This window comes from Gadus chalcogrammus, chromosome 23 (assembly GCF_026213295.1).
Source record: "Gadus chalcogrammus isolate NIFS_2021 chromosome 23, NIFS_Gcha_1.0, whole genome shotgun sequence".
NCBI classification, from domain to species: Eukaryota; Metazoa; Chordata; class Actinopteri; order Gadiformes; family Gadidae; genus Gadus; species Gadus chalcogrammus.
In genome coordinates, this window is record NC_079434.1 from 21,239,306 (window position 1) to 21,259,737 (window position 20,432).

At 47.8% G+C, this 20,432-nt stretch overlaps 2 protein-coding genes across 2 annotated transcripts in view; both read left to right on the top strand.

Moving 5' to 3' along the window:
* The window catches only part of slc51a (solute carrier family 51 subunit alpha), a 9,607-nt gene extending 1,286 nt beyond the window's left edge, over positions 1 to 8,321 (top strand). The window contains exons 2-8 of the mRNA XM_056584071.1: positions 1,296 to 1,447; positions 2,152 to 2,225; positions 2,704 to 2,862; positions 5,784 to 5,895; positions 6,228 to 6,374; positions 7,600 to 7,705; positions 7,911 to 8,321. Of these exons, the coding sequence (XP_056440046.1) occupies positions 1,296 to 1,447; positions 2,152 to 2,225; positions 2,704 to 2,862; positions 5,784 to 5,895; positions 6,228 to 6,374; positions 7,600 to 7,705; positions 7,911 to 8,059 (899 nt within the window). The 3' untranslated portion in view covers positions 8,060 to 8,321. The remainder of the gene's footprint in view (positions 1 to 1,295; positions 1,448 to 2,151; positions 2,226 to 2,703; positions 2,863 to 5,783; positions 5,896 to 6,227; positions 6,375 to 7,599; positions 7,706 to 7,910) is intronic.
* Positions 8,322 to 8,550: 229 nt separating this feature from the next.
* LOC130377096 (pyruvate dehydrogenase (acetyl-transferring) kinase isozyme 3, mitochondrial-like) lies at positions 8,551 to 16,813 on the top strand. Its single transcript, XM_056584070.1, has 13 exons — positions 8,551 to 8,664; positions 8,979 to 9,043; positions 9,263 to 10,578; positions 12,223 to 12,364; positions 12,574 to 12,645; positions 13,305 to 13,489; positions 14,284 to 14,373; positions 14,765 to 14,842; positions 15,420 to 15,493; positions 15,632 to 15,733; positions 16,081 to 16,188; positions 16,398 to 16,511; positions 16,656 to 16,813. Exons 3-13 carry the CDS (start codon positions 10,476 to 10,478, stop codon positions 16,803 to 16,805), a joined length of 1,218 nt encoding a protein of 405 aa, XP_056440045.1. The 5' UTR covers positions 8,551 to 8,664; positions 8,979 to 9,043; positions 9,263 to 10,475; the 3' UTR covers positions 16,806 to 16,813.
* Positions 16,814 to 20,432: the final 3,619 nt, after the last annotated feature.

The following is a 20,432-nucleotide window of genomic DNA, read 5'->3' on the forward strand; positions in this document are numbered from 1 at the left end:
AATAAAATAAATATTGTAAACTATGACAATGACAACTTTAACCTGTAATACTGTGATATATCACAAACCAAACGAACACGCACACACAATGGAGAGAGTATTGGCCCTTTTATGGATCCAGGAATTGAGTGAGGATTCTCCTGACCCTCTTCCCCCCTACGTATAAACGTGGCCTTAAGTCAGTCGATATTGTTTGCAATAACGTAACGTTATTGTGTAAAATAGAATCAGAGCCGTTTTTAAACTTCTTAAACTTATTTTATTTTCTCATTCTCTAATTGTTATCCTCAAGCTCGAGCTTTTGTGCATTTTGAGATCAATCTAAGGATCAATATCATTGAATCATTACCCATCAACATTTTTTACCAAATAACTTTTTTTTATTGAACGTAGGCCCCTGGAGTACTAGTAATTTATGGCAATAAAGTCTTTGGATTTCCGGCCTCCTCAACCATGACAACAGGTCACAAAAAACAGATACTAAAATAAGGGTTTGTGTGTGTGTGTGTGTGTGTGTGTGTGTGTGTGTGTGTGTGTGCGTGTGTGCGCGTGCGCGTGCGCGTGTGTGTGTGTGTGTGTGTTTGTATGTGTGTACATGCATCTGGGCTTGCGTATGCGTGGGCATGGGTCAGGATTCCACTCACGATTCTCTCGAAAAATGAGTCCCCAACCCGGTGTGTTTGTTCTTCCAGCCAAGTACCCAGCCCCTGCCTTGTTACCCCAGTGGTCCTCCCACAGCTGTCTGTGGTTGAGCTAACACCTTCCCTGTGTTGGCTGGCCGTACTCTCTCTTCCCAGAAGTGGGAGTCACCGACTCTGCTTCATCGCGTAATCAAGACTTCTGTTGCCTGATGTTTGTAGCGCCGTTAGATTCCCTTGATTACATGCAGGAAGCTCCACATCGTTACACATATGTGTGATGGTGCGTGCGTGTGTGTGGTGCGTGTGTTTGCGTGTGTGTTTGTGTGTGTGTTTTACGGGACATGACTGGACAACACCTCTGAATGACAGGGCCACACCTTGTCGAAAGTATCTCGACCTCAAGTCAACACAAGTTCAACACATAACTTTATTCATCCCAGAGTGCGTGGCAGTGTTTCAGTGTTTCCTTCTCCGAGCCAACGTACCCTGAAGCCACAGAATTCTTACGTAAGTCTTCTGATGGTACAGTCTCTACAGGTTTGATGTCGAAAGGGAATGAATCACTCATCGTTATCATCTTCCTCCCCATCATCATATCATCATCTTCTCTCATGCTGTCCCCCCCCCCCCCCCCCATTCTCTGTACCTGGACAGAGTTGGACGTCTTCGGGATCATCCTGTACTCCGTGCTGACCTTCATGGCGGTGGTGTCCATGGTGGTCTACATCGAGGAGTGTGTCTTCATCTACAAGAAGGTGCCTTCCAACAAGAAGAGCGTCATCGCATGGGTCAACGGAGCTGCGCCGGTAGGTTCCCCCCCCCCCCCCCCCCCCCCCCCCCGAGGCTTAAAGGCACCCAGTGCAACTTTCGAGGCTTAAAAATAAACATTCAATTTCTAGTCTTTTTTACACGTAGTCAGTTTCAATAACTCCATACCATTACATACCGGCATTTAAGCAGCAAAGATGAGACGTCGGTTGTGTGGTGAGAACTGATACAAAATCGATAACAACAACAATGCCGCCATTTTCTTTATTTTTTGTAACCTACAAAAAAGCAGGCTTCCAGTCAATGGAAAAATGGCTTCTCCCCACCGGCGATTGTTGTTGTTTACGATTTTCTATCAGTTCTCACCACAAAACGACGTCTCATCTTTGCTCCTTGAATGTCGATATATAATGGTATCGAGTTATTGAAACTTACTACGTGTAAAAAAGACTAGAAATTGAATGTTTATTTTTCATTGAATGTTTACATAAAGTTGCACTGGGTGCCTTTAAAGGAAGAGGGAAAGTCTAATCGGTACATTGAAAAGGTAGAATGATTCAATGGTGTGACATAGTATCATAGTGTCTCTCTCTCTCTCTCTCTCTCCCTCTGTCTGTCTCTTTCTCTCTCTTTCTCTCTCTTTCTCTCTCTCTTCTCTCTCTCTCTCTCTCTCTTTTCTCTCTCTCTCTCTCTCTCTCTCTCCTCTCTCTCTCTCTCTCTCTCTCTCTCTCTCTCTCTCTAGGTGATTGGCACCATGTCCTGTCTGGGGATGTGGATTCCCAGAGCGACCATGTTCACTGATATGACGTCAGCCTGGTGGGTTTCCTCTCCTCTTCATCCCATCACACCCTCTCTCTCTCTCTCTCTCTCTCTCCTCCTGGCCTTTCATCTCTCTCTCCCTCCTCCATGCTATTTTCCATTTCTCACTGAGCTCCTTGTTCTGTAATGGAAGTCCTGCTGTGTGGGAAATAATACAGGACAGGGAAACACAAAGAGGGAGAAACACGATCGCTGACTCTGGAGAGCACAGTAGGTGGATGAAGACAATATTAGGAATTATATTCTGTAAATATATATGGAAGTTCTTTGTTTAACCTCTTAATTAAAATGGGTAATTTTAAATTGAATCAATTAATCATTAACTTTTTCCTATTATTATTACTGTCCTGTGACAACCAAATTTCCGGTCTGGGATTAATAAAGAACATGTTGTTTTAGGCCTCTTGCTTCTCTTTTAATAGCCCTAATATCTATACGTCCGTTTGCCTCCCGGACCTCATTAACCCCCCCCCAGTTACTTTGCCGTGGTGGTGTTTAAGTTCCTGGTCCTGATGCTGGAGGAGGTTGGCGGGGACGAGGCCTTCCTGGCGCGGGCGCCCAAACACAAGCTGAGGATCAGCACTGGTCCGTGCTGCTGCTGCTGCCCCTGCCTGCCCCATGTGGGCATCACACGGTGAGGGGGGGGGGGACCTATATATAGAGTGGAACGCTCTCATTTATCTCTAATCGGGGTCAGGGTTGGGGTCCAGGTCAGGGTGAAGCTGGGAAGTGGAACATCATCCTTGTGGTGGCCGAGTTGGCCTCACAACCCTGGAGTCCAACATTAGAGAAGGGTCCGGCTGCTTCAGGTAAACCCTACACTGTTCACGGTATGAACAGTGTAGGGTTTCTGCACATGGCAGAAACCCAGTATCGGCGCTAAGGTGGGGCATTTGGGGGCCGTGCCCCCCCCCCAGCGGTCATTAATGCCCCTCCTACCACAGGTCATGGCGTGGCCAAAAGAAAAAATCCATTTTAGTTATTCTTTTAATATTAAATGGGCAAAATGTAACTTAAATAAAATAAAATAAACGAATGGGGGAATCGCATCATTTTGGTTGTGCATGCAGGTTAGGCTTGGTCAGTGCTCATTGTTTGCTGAGTAAACATGTTACATTTGATTCAACATAACGTTAAGCTGCAGCGTGCAGAATCCTGGTTTGAATTGAAAATAATATGGTAGACAGTTTGTCCGCCCATATTATAGACAGTTAGCCTAATTATCAAAAAAATGGTTTTACGAAAATTGCTTAGCCTTGACACGCAAATGCACAAGCAAATGGAAGGACACAGCACTTAGACGTTGTTCATTTCACTCCTTGAAGCCCTGGCTCTCTGTACATGGCCTTGTGTTATTTCTGCCTGGTGAGTGGCCTGTCCAATAGGCTACTTGCTACCTGAAGGCCTAGCGTCAGCGGACATGTTCTGCAGGGTGTTTTTGTTGATTGTTGAGGCTGTTGTCTAAGGTTTATAACCAGCGGCAGGCCTACTTAATGTTATTTTTTTAGGTGCATAAACTGTTGAGAGGTGAATAAACTCTTTCTGACATATCAGAGGTGGGTGAACTGCATTTATCGGTGTTTTGCCTCCACGACCACCTTCCGCCTTTTATTTTCGTCTTTGTTTGTGTGGCCGCGTAAACTTTGTGCATAGGGCTACTACCACATAGCCTCGACAACAACAAAAACAACATATAGTTGCTAATAATAAGCCTAATAATATAAAGAAAAATGTGTTTTGTTTTTGATAGCATTTCTGCTGTGTTTGACTGTGAGGTCACCACTGAGTTAAAATACTTCTCAAACGGCACTGCCCCCCCCGCTGGGGACCCGTGCCCCTCCAGTAGATCTGTTCTGGCGCCGACTCTGCAGAAACCCCTTCAAGAGTTAATGCCAGCCGGGTGCCTTAGCCGTGTGTTGCTTCCCTTTCGTACTGTTGTTCTAATGTCCATCGGCCGTGTTCCACACAGAGGGAACCCTAACCCAATCAGGGTGGAGTACGGCCAGCACACAGGGCTGGCCGTACTCTACCCAATCAGGGTGGAGTACGGCCAGCACACAGGGCTGGCCGTACTCCACCCAATCAGGGTGGAGTACGCCCAGCACACAGGGCTGGCCGTACTCCACCCAATCAGGGTGGAGTACGGCCAGCACACAGGGCTGGGCGTACTCCACCCAATCAGGGTGGAGTACGCCCAGCACACAGGGCTGGGCGTACTCCACCCAATCAGGGTGGAGTACGCCCAGCACACAGGGCTGGCCGCTGAGCTCCACCAGGGAAAGCCGTCTCACGTTGTGTCGCTCTCTGATGACCTCCCACCCAGTGGGGGGATCGATGGGGGCTCTCTGATGACCTCCCACCCAGTGGGGGATCGATGGGGGCAAAGAGGAGCTGGGGAACGGACCTCCTTTATATAAACTCCTGGTCGTTGAACCCGGCCCCTGTTCGTCCCCTATGTACATGGGGGGTGGTGGTGGTGGTGGTGGTGGTGGTGGTGGTGGGGGGGGGGTGGTGGGTGGTGGTGGTGGAGGTGGTGGGTGGTGGTGGAGGAGGGGTGGTGGTGGTGGTGGTGGAGGTGGTGGTGGTGGTGGTGGTGGTGGTGGTGGTGGTGGTGGGGTGGTGGTGGTGGTGGTGGTGGAAGTGGTGGTGGTGGTGGTGGAGGTGGTGGTGGTGGTGGTGGTGGTGGAGGGGGTGGTGGAGGTGGGGGTGGTGGTGGTGGTGGAGGGGGTGGAGGTGGTGGAGGGGGTGGTGGGCTGTGGGGGGGTGGGGGAGGGGTGGGGGGGGTGGGGTGATGTTACAGAGGGTCACATGTGCATCTCAGCCATGACTCCTTCTACTGGGGAGAAATAAGGCTTCAGGCTTTGTGTCAAGCTCCTTGACACAAATAAAATATATATATAGATCTATATATATCATTTATATATATATCTATCAATAAAATATAGATATCTATATATATATATATATATATATCATCTATATATCTATCATTCCACATCTTTGAACAGGACGAGCCCATTAGTCACTGAGAAGCACATGTGGTCCCTGCAGTGTTGAGCTCATAAACAAAGGAGATCCGTCCTAATGTTGTTATTCTGTGGGGCCCGTTGGCTCCAGGGTTCAGCAGTCAGCTCTCAGTGTGGACGCACCATCTTGAGAAGATAAAAGACAACGTCTTCTGGAAAGGTTTAGTGTTTGGACTCGGAGCGTAGATCGGGCTCCTTAATGATCCGCCGCCATGTGGTGACCATGTTTAGTGACTCATAGAATCTTTAAATATTTATGATAGAAACAAAAAGGAAAGGAAAGTACCATTAACGAGGGGAATGTATAATGACTTAAGTATAGGAGTTAAATATTCTCCATTAGGACAGCCGGGAAGATCCAACTTGTTTGAGTCTGCTCTGGTGTTGCATCATTCCCCTTTGCAAGAATCCTTCTCAAATCCTCTAATCCACAGATGGTCGACACACACACACACTGTTTAAACAGTAGTTTATAACACAAAACAATACTGATGAATACTAATTCTTCCTCCTCCGTCCCCACTCCCAGGCGGTCCCTCTTCCTCCTGAAGCTCGGCTCTTTCCAGTTCGCTGTGCTGAAGATCGCCTTCACCGTGCTATCCATCGTGCTCTACACCAACAACCACTTTGACCTGACGGATGTGAGTAGCTGCTGCACATGGACACACACGTGACCACCACACGCGCACACACACGCACACACGGCCCTCACAGCCAATCAGAAGACCTCCTCCCAGTGCCAAGATCTAGAGCGTTAAGCAGACGCTTTGAGCCAAAGCGACTTACAGGTACATTTGTCAGAAGGACAAACATATCGCTTTCGATACATTAAGGATGTTCAAAAGAAAAAGTGCCAAATACTTACTGTTGCTAGGTTTACCCATTCCCTGTATACAACAAACATAGCTAGGATAAGACGCACACACATTATCACAAAATTGATGACCAGTGACACACTCGTCTCTGGTTTCAGCTGGAGATCACCGGCGCGGCGATATGGATCAACCCTCTGGTGGGAGTGCTGACCATCATCGCCCTGTGGCCCGTCGCCATCATGTTCATGCACCTCCGGGTCGCCCTGCGCAGCATCAAGATCATCCCTAAATACGCCATGTACCAGGTCAGCCCCGGACACGCCCCCTGCCGCATCACCGACCCACGGAACACACCCCCAAACACCTGAGCTCCACAGAGATACAGCATGCACCCCCAAACACCTGAGCTACAGAGAGATACCAGCATGCACCCCAACACCTGAGCTCCACAGAGATACCAGCATGCACCACAACACCTGAGCTACACAGAGATACCAGCATGCACCCCCAAACACCTGAGCTACACATAGATACCAGCATGCACCCCAACACCTGAGCTACAGAGAGATACCAGCATGCACCCCCAAACACCTGAGCTACAGAGAAATACCAGCATGCACCCCAACACCTGAGCTACACAGAGATACCAGCATGCACCCCCAAACACCTGAGCTACAGAGAGATACCAGCATGCACCCCAACACCTGAGCTACACATAGATACCAGCATGCACCCCCAAACACCTGAGCTACAGAGAGATACCAGCATGCACCCCCAAACACCTGAGCTACACAGAGATACCAGCATGCACCCCAACACCTGAGCTACACAGAGATACCAGCATGCACCCCCAAACACCTGAGCTACACAGAGATACCAGCATGCACCCCCAAACACCTGAGCTGCACAGAGATACCAGCATGCACCCCCAAACACCTGAGCTACAGAGAGATACCAGCATGCACCCCAACACCTGAGCTCCACAGAGATACCAGCATGCACCACAACACCTGAGCTCCACAGAGATACCAGCATGCACCCCAACACCTGAGCTACACATAGATACCAGCATGCACCCCAACACCTGAGCTACAAAGAGAGATACCAGCATGCACCCCAACACCTGAGCTACATAGAGAGATACCAGCATGCACCCCAACACCTGAGCTACATAGAGAGATACCAGCATGCACCCCCAAACACCTGAGCTGAATACAGAGATACCAACGTGCGCCCCAACACCTGAGCTCCACAGAGATACCAACCTGCACCCCCAAACACACATTTACAAAGAGAGAGACATTCACAGAGACACTCTATCGCAAGTGTTGCAATTTGCTGAAATGTTATTGTGAATGTGTTTACCACAAGTTTGGTCTGGCATGGGAGGGTAACCTGTCTGTACCTGTTTGTGTGTGTGTGTGTGTGTGTGTGTGTGTGGTGTGTGTGTGTGTGTGTGTGGTGTGTGTGTGTGTGTGTGTGTGTGTGTGTGTGTGTGTGTGTGTGTGTGTGTGTGTGTGATTACTTCAGCTGGTGCTTGTTCTGAGTCAACTGCAGTCAGCGATCATCAACATCCTGGCAATGAATGGAACAATCGCCTGTGCCCCGCCCTACTCCTCCACTGCCCGCGGATACTGTGAGCCAGCATGCACACACACACACACACACACACACACACACACACACACACACACACACACACACACACACACACACACACACACACACACACACACACACACACACAGTAAAGCTAAGATAAGAGAAGGTAAGCTGACCTTATCTCTCTCTCTCTCTCTCTCTCTCTCTCTCTCTCTCTCTCTCTCTCTCTCTCTCTCTAGTGATGAGCCAGCAGCTGTTGATCCTGGAGATGTTCATCATCACCTTGGTAACGCGCCTGCTGTACCGTAGACACTACGAGCCTTTATCTGAAGAAGAAGAGGACAAGCAGGAAATGGTCAAGAACACCAAACTGACCATAGCGTCATAAATCCCAAATCTGTGTGTATGTGTTTGACTCTGTATGACGTGATTATAAAAAATATGTAATTGTTGATTCTATAGCTGGGGTCGTGTGAGGGACCAACTTCACTTTGTTAGAACGGCGTTGCACCAAACCGCCGCTAGGTAGCGGTACATACCGTCTGGTGCCTGCCTACCCACCAGCCACTTGCTCGTTTACATTTTTGCTAATGATTTTGCTTTTGGAGAATGTTTATTGTTTATGTCATTAAAAAACTATTGAAAATGGAATCGATTGAAAAAATGTTTTTTTTATTTTACATACACAAAGAACGATTCATCCGGCTGCGGCGCTTTAGGAAATAAACAATATATCAGCTAACTTAAAGTACTATAACGTAATAATAAGACATCGAATCATGAAAATAGATTTCGACGTGGCGTAGTCTTCAAACTGGTGCTGAAAAAACCTATAATGTCTCGCTGCGGCTTGTAGGGCATGGACAAGTGCTGTCAAGTGATTCCACTTGCCACCCCCACTGACGTCACTGGCTAATGGCTCGGGACAGCTTCATTCTCTTCTCGACTACTCGACTACTTCGCCAAGATGACAACGATGGCAAGTAACTAAAAGTAATGAAGGAAACAACCTAATTGTGATTGCAAAAACATGCGTTTGTGAAATGTGTTTTTGATGGGTCCACTCCTTAAGCTAACGTATTGATCCACGATAGCAGACGCTTTAAATAATACTTATAACTACATGCAACCTATTTATCTCAACGAAATTTCAAATAGTATACTAGATACATACACACAAAGGACAATATACGAAAATGAAATGGCTAAAGTTAATGCAAAATTATGATGTAGTCGAGTACAAACAGTCTACTCTCATTGCAGTCTTTCGAAGTTAATTCTGACTGATATACTGTTATCTTCCACAGCATGACATGCCACATCTCAGGAAGTGGTGGTGCTCCACTTTGTTGGAGAATCTCCATACTGAAGGGTATAGTTCTTCTGAAGCAGATGTGCTGTGAATTCCAATATTAACGCACAACCGTAACAATGATCTACAACAACTATTCGTGTGTGTGTGTGTGTGTGTGTGTGTGTGTGTGTGTGTGTGTGTGTGTTGTGTGTGTGTCTGTGTGTGTGTGTGTGTGGTGTTGTGTGTGTGTGTGTGTGTGTGTGTGTGTGTGTGTGCGTGCGTGTGTGTGCGTGGCAGACGGTTTGCTCATTTCACGGAGGAGGGCAGAGAGATGGCAAGAGGAACTCTACCACATATCTTCCGTATCCCGAGGAAGCGCAAACTGTCCGAAATGGAGGAGACATAATATTTGTCTTTTCTTTATTTCTATATTTTGTATTGGTTGGTTTGAAGAGAAGGGCAGACAATAACATTTATAATAATGGATACCAATTCCAGAAACATATCATTTGAATCGAAATGAAATCATATATTGTTGGTTATTAAGCACACATAGGCCTAGGCCTATATACACCATAAGAAAATAAAATGCAGAATTCACATTTAAGAAAGACTACTGGGGGAAGTTAATTTCAAAATCAACGTAAGTTGAGCCTGTTTTTTTTCACATGTGAATTGGGATTCTCACTGTTGGCGACAACCTGATTGAAATCAATACAAGAACGCATTGATCAAAAGAGCGCTTGTTGTAGACAAACTTCGGAAAACTGTAGTTCCACCGTAGAGACGCTAGAGGTCAGCAATACTCCCCGTCGCGCAATGACGTCCGTTAGGAAAAGTGGAGTCGAATTCATTTTTACACAGCGCTGTCTTTTCTATGTTCGAAAGGAAGCACATTTTTAACTCTCCTTGACCCGATCACGTTCTCCACAAAGGTTAAGTAAAGGAGGCATAAAGGTTAGGAGATTTGACTATTCGTAGAGGAATTGGGCCACAGCTAGGAGTCTCACCGCGTCCGCCATCTTGTCATCACGTGACAGCACTTGGACGTTGGATGTCCATGTCCTACAGGCTGCAGCGAGACCTTGCTCGAAAAAACAGAGTACAGACTCTCATGGGTAAAGTAGGTTTAGCGGAGGAGTGACACGCCCTTCCACCAATCGGTTCATCGTACAACATTGTCACTTCTGGGTTCTAAGCCAATGGTGTTCCTCTGTCAACAGTGCAATCCATCCTAAAGAGTGGTTGCCTTTAGCTTTGACTACGTGATGTGCAACGCGTATGCAACAATGTTGTGCCAGTGTATCTTTAACCCGTTGTTTTATTCCGAAATTTAACCCCTCGACCCGTCAGGACCTAGTCGCGCGGCCAACCCGAGCTCCTCTCAGATGTGGACGCAGACAGGACCCGACGCGCGTCGTTGTCACTGTTGTTTTGATGAGAAGGTGGTCGGGAGGTTAGGATCGCGTTGTTTCACAGACGGGGTCCCCGTCCTCATCAACTTTTCAAGATGAGGCTCTTCTTTGCTCTTCTGAAACACAACAACCCCAGAATAGAGTACTACTCCCGGTTCTCTCCATCCCCGCTGTCCATCAAACAGTTCCTTGACTTCGGTGAGTTTGATAACAATGGACATGGATCCTGTGTTTGTATCTTTCTGTATCCCTCCTTCTTGATAAACAACTGATGGCCCGGACCCTATGATCCATGGCCTACACAATGTGTAGGAGACAAACCAAGCATACATATTTTTCTATAAACATGCCTAGAGCAATTATATTGTCACATTGTGAAACATCTACTCATTGTAATGGAATTTATTAGTATCTTCATCCAACATCCACCGACGAGTTGAAGTAGCTCTGTGCTAAATGAAAAGATAATGACGTCCAGTTAAACCTCGTCATTCAAGACCAATCCAGATGTACACGAGTTTGATCTGGGGATCCGAGTGGCACGCGTCACATGACCCCCTCTGTTGCTCTTGTGTCTAGGCACCAGGCTTAAATGCGCCAAAGGCTTTTCCTAATCCATCTGCAATCATCTCTATGTCTCACAGCTCCCTTAAGATGTAACTAGAAGAACATCGGTTGATTTGGCCATCACTGAATCCAAATGTTTGACCAACATTGTCCAGGTCGTCCTCAGTGTTTATGCGTCTCCGTCAGAACTGGTGCGCCAGTTTCACTGGATCAAAAGCACTCATTGAGAAACCGTATACAGCATGGCCTGTTGCATCATTTTCTGTTCTGCAATATCATAATGACCCTTCCTTCCCAGCAGTTAACATAGTAGAAGTTTACTGATTTATAAAATTTGATATTAGTTACACTATATAGCATTTATATTTGTCTCTGCATCAGTTGATTGAATACCAGTGGGAGATCTCTGGTCTTTGTAGTCCTCACAGGCTCGCTGTTACGACCCATTAATGTCCGGTAATGAGCTTGTGTTTGGATCATGTGATCCTTCCCCTTCCCCGGGCCGGTGTGGTGTGTTCTGGTGCCTCACCGGGTCCAGCTACACACTGCTAGGCGACGAGGGGACCTAACCCTGTCCTGCACGGCTATCCTGTGCCCAGCTGGGACGCGGACACACCAGCTCCCCATGGCTTCCTGTGGCATCCGCATCCGTGCTTTAGTTTAGCGCTTGTTGTTGATTGTTTCAAACCTTACGCACGGATTGTTCCTCCAGACCCAGGCCCATTGCTAATGAGACACGGGACCACAATGAGCCGTTCCACTGGGTTTTATACTGTTGATGACTGCGTGTATCTCACGGTCACCTCTGGCTCCGTGTAGACATACATCAGTCCTATACAGCAAAGTTCGTACTGCTTTGGACCCCAGAAACCTCCTGGTTGTAAAGGCTTCGGCCAATCTCTGTTTTCCAGAATGGATGACTTTAACTGTGCCAGGGGTCATTCTCCACCACTGTTTATGGCTCTTAGGCTCACCAAAGATGGATTCATAATGTAAATTAATCATTAATTCAACAGTTCAACTGCCTGTCTGAAATGTATAACCATACAATGCCATAATTAATACTAAAGTGAAACCTCTTCACTAACATGATCCGCACGCATGAAGGTGAATCACTGTTAAAGTCAAGGGACCAGTTGTGCAACGCATGTTCGAAAGAAAAGGAGGTTTAGAAACGACTGAAACACACAAGTTTCAACATCGTCCTTCCTCCTTTTATCCTGCAGAGCTTCAGTTTCGAGTGGTCTATGTTGTGGTTTGTCTTGGCTCTGATAGGCCAGGAGAATGCGTGTGAAAAGACGTCGTACCTGTTCCTCCGTAAGGAGCTCCCAGTGCGTCTGGCCAACACCATGAGAGAGGTCAACCTGCTGCCGGACCAGCTGCTCAGCCAGCCCTCGGTCCGGCTGGTCCAGAAGTGGTGTGTGTGTGTGTGTGTGTGTGTGTGTGTGTGTGTGTGTGTGTGTGTGTGTGTGTGTGTGTGTGTGTGTGTGTGTGTGTGTGTGTGTGTGTGTGTGTGTGTGTGTGTGTGTGTGTGTGTGTGTGTGTGTGTGTGTGTGTGTGTGTGTGTGCGCGCGCTGTGGTCGCTGTGGTCGCCCTTTGACCTATGCTTAACCTTTGACCTTTTAGGTACATGCAGAGCTTTGTAGAGCTGCTGGACTACGAGAACAGAAAAGGGGAGGACCCTCAAGTTCTGAATGAGTGAGTACAGACCTGGATGATTAAATGGATGGATTAATTGTTTTGCTCCTACACTTGTATCCGTTGTAGGCAACTACTACTACCTTTTAGTAACCATTTATCCAAATGGACACATCTTTGTAGATTCATTCATTCATCTTAATCATCTCCAATGAGCCAGTGGGCATCTTGCTCAGGATGCCTGTAGGTAGAGGTCAGGTAGAGGTCAGGTAGAGGTCAGGTAGAGGTCAGGTACCAACACAGATCCCTTTCCTTATTGAATACTCTGCTTCGGCCCGTCCCCACGGTAACAGTTTGTGTTTATACAACACTAGTAAGGCTGGCGTGAAAGACACACCTGTGTGGGGGCGCCATAAACACAGATAAAGAGATTTAGATAAGAAGCAACCTTTTCAGGTCCTGGTCATGAATATTTAATATTCAGAGCAGTTAGATAATGGTTATATTATCTTATATTAAGGAAAGGGAATTTTACTGCTTATTTTCCACGTACAACATCCTAGCCGAAGCAGGAAGAAAGAACACACACACACACACACATACACGCGCGCGCACGCACACACACACACACACACACACTGGCCTTTAAGCACTTTGAAGCTTTGACCTTGGGGCTAAACAGATACATTTACTTTATGTGACTTTTGACCCCATCCCAGTTTCCTGGACTTGTTGATCGAGATCCGTAATCGCCATAACGACGTGGTCCCGACCATGGCCCAGGGGGTCATTGAGTACAAGGAGAAGTTTGGCTTCGACCCGTTCATCAGCAGCAGCATCCAGTACTTCCTGGACCGCTTCTACACCAATCGCATCTCCTTCCGCATGCTCATCAACCAGCACAGTGAGCAGTGCACTCAGTGTTACAGGCAGGCTGTCGTCCACGGGGGGTCTGAGTGTAGGAGTCGTTGGTCAGGATGAACCACCAGGTCCATTCAGGAGACACAGTGACACTTAGATTAAGGGCATTTAGCAGGCGCTTTCATCCAAAGCCACTTATGATCTTATGAAGTACATTTTCTGTCTGAACAGTAAGGAAGTGGCAAGCAGTACCAATGTTAGGCTATCCCATTCCCCGTACACAACACAGATAGCTAGATTAAGGCGCTATAACATGCTAAGTGCTATTTTTAAGTGCCAGGACGTGCAAACATATTATCAGTGCTGAAGAGGGGTGTGTTCAGGAGGAGAGGGGGGGGGGGAGGCTCTACAGAGTCCAGGTGAACTCTGAACAGGTGAGTCTACTGAGTGAGCCACTCTGCGGCCCGACGGCGTTCACCACGGCGGGCCGAGGTGTGGCGGTGTGACCTTGTGCGTGTCGTTGAGGCACAGGGCTCAGGTGGACCCCCACCCCCCCCCCCCCCCCCCCACCCCCCCCCCCCCCCCACCCCCCCCCACCCCCCCCCCCCCACCCCCCCCACCCCCCCCCCCCCCCCCCCCCCCCCCCCCCCCCCCCCCCCCCCCCCCCACCCCCCCCCCCCCCCCCCCCCCCCCCCCCCCCCCCCCCCCACACACACCTTTTCTTGGTTCTCCTTCAGCGCTGTTGTTCTGCCGGGCCTCAGATCAATCTTAGAGTGCGGTCGAGAAGAGTTTTCCCCAGTTGACGACGTGCTCTGTTTTGATTGGTTCCCTTCCTAGCTTTGCTGTTTGGCAACGACACCAACCCCGCACATCCCAAGCACATCGGCAGCATCGACCCCGCCTGCAACGTGGCCGAGGTGGTCGGAGGTGAGGTCCACCAGCACGACGGGAGGGTTTAGGGACACCAGTCTGGCCTGGTTCAGAGGATAAACCACCACAGCTTACATTCAAACCTTTCAATCTGAATTCACATTTTGTTCTAGTCCTTCCAAAAGCATTATCTCGAGGTGCGAAAATCGGACTTCTATGAATCTATGCTATCTGGAAATATCAACAACTCGACCTAGAAGTCAAACACAACGAGTGAACTGAGCCCAGATGGTTTACCTTATCAACATTTCCTGAAGGAATGTCTACGTGTTGAAATTGTCTGCCCATAACCATACAAAGGTCCTTGGGAACTCTCCTAGGAGAGGAAGTGTCTCGATGTGAAGCGGGGAGTCCAGTTGAATGAGGCTAATCTGTCGTGTGTCTCCAGATGCCTACGAGACAGCCAAGATGCTCTGTGAGAAGTACTACATGGCTTCCCCTGACCTCAAGGTTGAAGAGTTTCACAGTAAGAGATGTTTGCTGCTACTACATCATCTGTCTTTCTGGCGGGCCTTGTCCACAACAATGCTCTTACTTTTCCATTCCGCACTGAAATCGGGATTTCATCGACCAAAAACGGCAACTTTCAAAAGCGTTTCAATCGTACATTTTAGAAACTTCCCGACATCTTTGGCCTACGCATGAAAGTTGTCTGCGCAAGAGAGATGAGAGAAAGCATGCGTCTGTCAGCAGTTCAATGTGGATGGAAACGTTGGTACGGAATGTTCGACTATTGATACGAAAACAGTGTTTTTATAGTATCCAGGGTATTGTAGAAGTGAGATAGATTCAACTGGTTGTCAGTTGCTCCTATAAAGCACTTGTGGTAAAACTGCAGTAGCCAAACGGACCGTTTTAAACCTTTTATATTACAGCTGGATTGAGTCCAGTCCTGTTCAAAGTGCACACATGTCATTAACTTCAAAGGAGACGTGTGTGAGGTCCACGTTTGTGTGCAAAATGTTTTTTTTCCAGCTAGCCAATGGCTCTGCCTGCTTCTCCTTGTTTGACTTGTCTTTACTGTGGTTTGTTTTGTTTTTTAGCTCATGCTCCAAGGCCTATCCAGGCTGTGTACGTGCCTTCCCACCTCTTCCACATGCTGTTTGAGCTCTTCAAGGTAAACCTACCGCTGCAGTTCATCCTCTAGTTTGTTGTGGTCTCCTTAACTCACGTTTCGGTTCGTCCGCTTGGAGGAGGCCCCTCCCTGAGCCATGTCATGAACTGTAGTTCCAGGCCTGTGTCTTCTTGTGCGCAGAACTCCATGCGAGCCACGGTAGAGCTTCACGAAGGCAGCGAGGGCGGTCTGCCGCCGGTGAAGGCCAAAGTGACTCTGGGAAAAGAGGACCTCTCTATCCTGGTGCGCTTTGGATTTGAAGGATTAACCTTTGGACACATTCACACAAATCATGATGATTAGGACCGTTTTTTCTTTCTGTTTTTTAGTTTGTTGGGTAATTTAGCCTTGTCTATTATCTCATCTTGACCACCTCCTTAAGGGACAATAATTGTCTGAGTGGTCAAACCATCGTGTCTCTGTCCTGGCTTCACAAAACCATCCACAACCGATACAAGCTTTTAAAACCAGTGGTGCCTCAGAGGGTTGTGTGTGAACGAGTGAAGTGGAGAACTTAGGTCCTTGTGAGAAGACGTTTTGTAAAGCACTGGTATGGGGATTCAGTGGTATGTTGTTTACTGACTGCTCAGATCAGTGATCGAGGAGGCGGAGTTCCCCTACGGAAGATCGACCGTCTGTTTAACTACATGTACTCCACGGCCCCCTCGCCCAGCTTTGAACCAGGAGCTGTCCCCCTGGTACGCACGCACGCACGCACGCACGCGCGCGCACGCGCGCGCACACACACGCACGCGCACAAACACGCATGTCAGAGTCAGTGGCACACTATAGTACTTCAACGCACGAACACACACACACACACCCACATGCATGCAAACCTATATCATTCCTCATATCAAACTATATTATTAAGATGTAGAATAAAGGAAGGCCCTTCCTCTTCCAGGCCGGGTTCGGCTACGGCCTGCCCATCTCGCGGCTCTACGCCCGCTACTTCCAGGGGGATCTGAAGCTGTATTCCATGGAGGGGGTGGGCACCGACGCCGTCATCTACCTGAAGGTACTGCTGCTCATTGGACGCATCGCCGTATCTCCAGCCAATCGGCACTCTCCAGTCACCGAGGGAGACACTTCTGAGAGAGGTTGGACTTTGCTCCTAAACTTGGAATTTTGTGTGTGTCCGTGTGTGTCCGTGTGTCTCCAGGCCCTGTCCAGTGAGTCGTTTGAGCGCCTGCCTGTGTTCAACAAGTCGGCCTGGCGCCACTACAAGGTCGGCCCCGAGGCGGACGACTGGAGCAACCCCAGCACGGAGCCCCGGGACACCAGCGTGTCCAAGTACAAGGCCAAGAGATGACTCCCCCCCCCCCCCCCAACACACTCCCCCCCCGCCCCTCCCCCCATGCCAACCAGCCTCTCTCAGTGTCGTGTCGTAGATGCTTCGGTTCAGCCTCGGCTCCAGATGAACAATCCAGCGGTCCACGCCCCGGTCGTCGTGGTGACGAGGTACGATGGAGACCCCCCAGCGCGTTTGTGGTGGGCTCTATCTCTGGACCTAGTGTCCATGTTGGTTATACACCAAGAATAAAGATGGCCGCTAGGTGGATAGAGACCTACTATTCTCAATAATTCTAAAAAGGAGTAATAAACAAAATGAGGACCTAAATGAACACTCCATCCGGCATAAGAAAAGGTCTGGTGTGCTTAGCCAATCAGTGGTCATGAGCTCATTCTAGCAATCTCTATTCTGTTTCCTCTGTTTCTCCAGAGTGTGGTGGACTGAGGTCTTTGTTCAGTCCCCTTTCCCCTCAGTCTCTGCTCTCCCGGCCATTCAGCGTTATCAGCTCTGTTATCAGCCGGGCTAAGCTTTGTCTCTTGCTTTTCACCGTACACTCCTCTCACAGACCGACCGACCGACCGACCGACAGACAGACAGACAGACAGACAGGCAGACGGACAGACGGACAGACAGACGGATTTGTGGGTGGGACGACTACGGTTTTCATTTCCTGTTCCCTGCGTCTGACTGGACACAGGAGTGGCGGCGGTGTGATGGCGTCATGGTCAGTCAGTGTCCGTGTCGGGACGGTGCTGCTGAACTGCAGGTCGAACCTGGAGAGCAGGAAGTGCCGCTGCTGCTCTGACGACAGGAGCAGCAGCTGATTGGACGTTCCCGTGAGGAAGGATAGCAGCAGCTGATTGGACGTTCCCGTGAGGAAGAAGGAAACGTTTATCAGAACAAAATAGGAAAGACCTGACACGCTATTTAATGACCCAATGTATTTAATATGAACGAAGCCTTTCTGCCAGAAATTGTATATATATATATATATGCCGTAATTGTTTAGTTTTTTATTAGCCTCAACAGCTCGAATTTTGTATTATTTTGAAATTAAGGCGAGTTAGAACTTTTGTGTCTTTAGAGAGCAAAACCCAAATCAGCTGATCAGCATTTATTTTTTGCTCGGCTTCAGGGAAGCTCCTGATTGGACGCTTGTCAAAGCCCTGGACCTGCCCTCAAGTGGACCCCCGTCAACCCCACATACTGCCTCAGCAGTACTAGGTACTGGTACTAGGTACTGGTACTGGGTACTGGTACTAGGTACTGATACTGGTAATGGTACTAGGTACTGGTACTAGGTACTGGTACTGGTACTAGGTACTAGGTACTGGTACTAGGTAGGTATCTTTACTCTCCCTATAGAGACAACTAATTATCCCAGACTTTTATTGTGGCAGTGCTATTCCCTCTTAGATGTGGATAATGGCTCCCCCCTCCCCCTACAGACAGACAGACAGACAGACAGACAGACAGACAGACAGACAGACAGACAGACAGACAGACAGACAGACAGACAGACAGACAGACAGACCAGGCCTACAGTGGTGCTGGCTGTAACCGGTCTCTTCCTGTCAGGACCCCTCGTCCGGACCCTTTGTGTTACCAGCGGTCGGTGCAGGAGTTGAACAAAGCTTGCGTTGATTTGTATAGTACTGATTCCATTCTCTCTCAGTGGAACAGAGGAAGGAACGCAGACTCCACGTCTCAGACATGGAACCCTTTCATAGGTTTTATTTTTGTCATGAAGAACCGTTTCATTGTCTTCGGGATCCGAAGAAGGTTTATTTTTTCTTCTGTATTGAATCCATTGTGTTGTTGCTAAGATTTAATTGTTGGCAGAAAAGGGCAAGGAAGAATTGCATAATCTATGCCATTAATTAAATCGGCACCAAATCCGATTGATGAAAGACGCTTTTGAAAGCCCATCTCTCCCTCCCTTTGTGCCGGAGGCGTCCGGCCTGCCAATGTCTCCCCCTCGGCCCGGGGTTAGGGTTAGGGTTAGACCGGGTCATACCAAAGGATCTCCATAACCTGTTGGACTGAGCCCTGCTGTTCCCCACTCTCTGGTTGTTCCCCTCTCCGACCACATGAACCCCCTCCCCCGCCCGTCCACAGGGACGGCACACGCAAGGACGGGCGTTTTCTGTTCCTCTCGTAACTGAACCCAGCTTCCCAATCGTTTCATACCTGGAATAGGAGGAGAATATATATATATATATATATATATATATATATATATATATATATATATATGACGTTCCCTAACCTCATCCCAACAGTATACAGTGCACTCTGTGTTGATTAGAAATAAAACGTGTTCCAAGTGACTACGACAAGAATACAATGGTGTTGGAAATACTTGGTGTGCTTTGGAAGCCATGCAGTAATGACAGTTATGACATAAGAAAGAACAATAGCTCGTAAACCTATATATTCATACATGTTTATACCAGATTCAGCATGACCATGCCTTACCTATAGTGTCAAAACCTATATCAAAAGGAACTGCAATAAAGTGTGTTTTACACCTCTGGGTTTCGCTTCCCTTCGTTGGTCTCATCATGGGAATAACAATGCCCCCAAAAACATTTGTTTACATTCGGGTATTCATTTTTTTATTGTATTCACATATAGCCGCCTGAAATTGTATATCTAAAAAAGAGAAAAACGAAACACACACATTCCAAAAAAGGAAATATATGTCCACTGTATTGGAGCACATACAGTACAGCGGGGGCACAGACAAGCAAACAGGCCAGTACAGGGTTTGTCCAGTAGGGGCAGCGAGCGAAGAGGAGTGATGTGTGATCGACCATCGGCCACTATGAACAGACCAGGAGGAAATGCTTAAATTACATTTAAATAATGCTTAAAAAAAAGAAAGAATACAAAGTAGGAAGTACAGTGATGTGTGACGTTTAGTTTTTGAGTTATCTAACGTAAAGCTCATCTAATGTATACTTCAAGTGTAGTCCGTTGTACGGTTTTAGAATCAGAGCAATGTCTGTGTTGCCTTCTCTTGTTGGGAATGTTTTGGGAGAAACTGGATAAGCAGGTGAGGGACACGTTTAAAACAGGAACAGGCTTCTGATTAAATCATTGAAAAATACTGGCAATTTATGGAGGTTTGGCTCAAGGCCATTGATACCTTATGTGACCAACCGATATTCAATCAGTTTATTTCCTTTTATTGATTTGAACGTGAGCGTATGAGCGCTATGGGCGGGGCTCTGGCGTCTGAATACTAAATGAGGTCACGTCTTCTTTCGTTCTTTTGTTCCGTGAGGCTCCTGCAGGCCTGTGATCAGATCCCTCCTACACCCTGTTACTACACACAAGCTCACGATTATTAACAGTTTGAACATTTATAAGCTTTTTATTGTTTCACACTAGAGCCGTGCGGGTTTAGGCACTAATAATAATATTTACACTTTCCTCCTATTGGAGAGATATTTGAAATTTAGCATTCTATCAAAACTTAGGGGGATGGGGGGGCTGGAAAAGTGGTTAAATCCATACAATGTACCGCTACTGTCCAACTGGAGATCAGGAACCCTTGGTTGTGTACCTGTTAACATTGTTTTCAATGCTGAGCCATTCCAAATGAATGGAGGTGAGTGGAGGGGGTGCAGGGACCCCTCG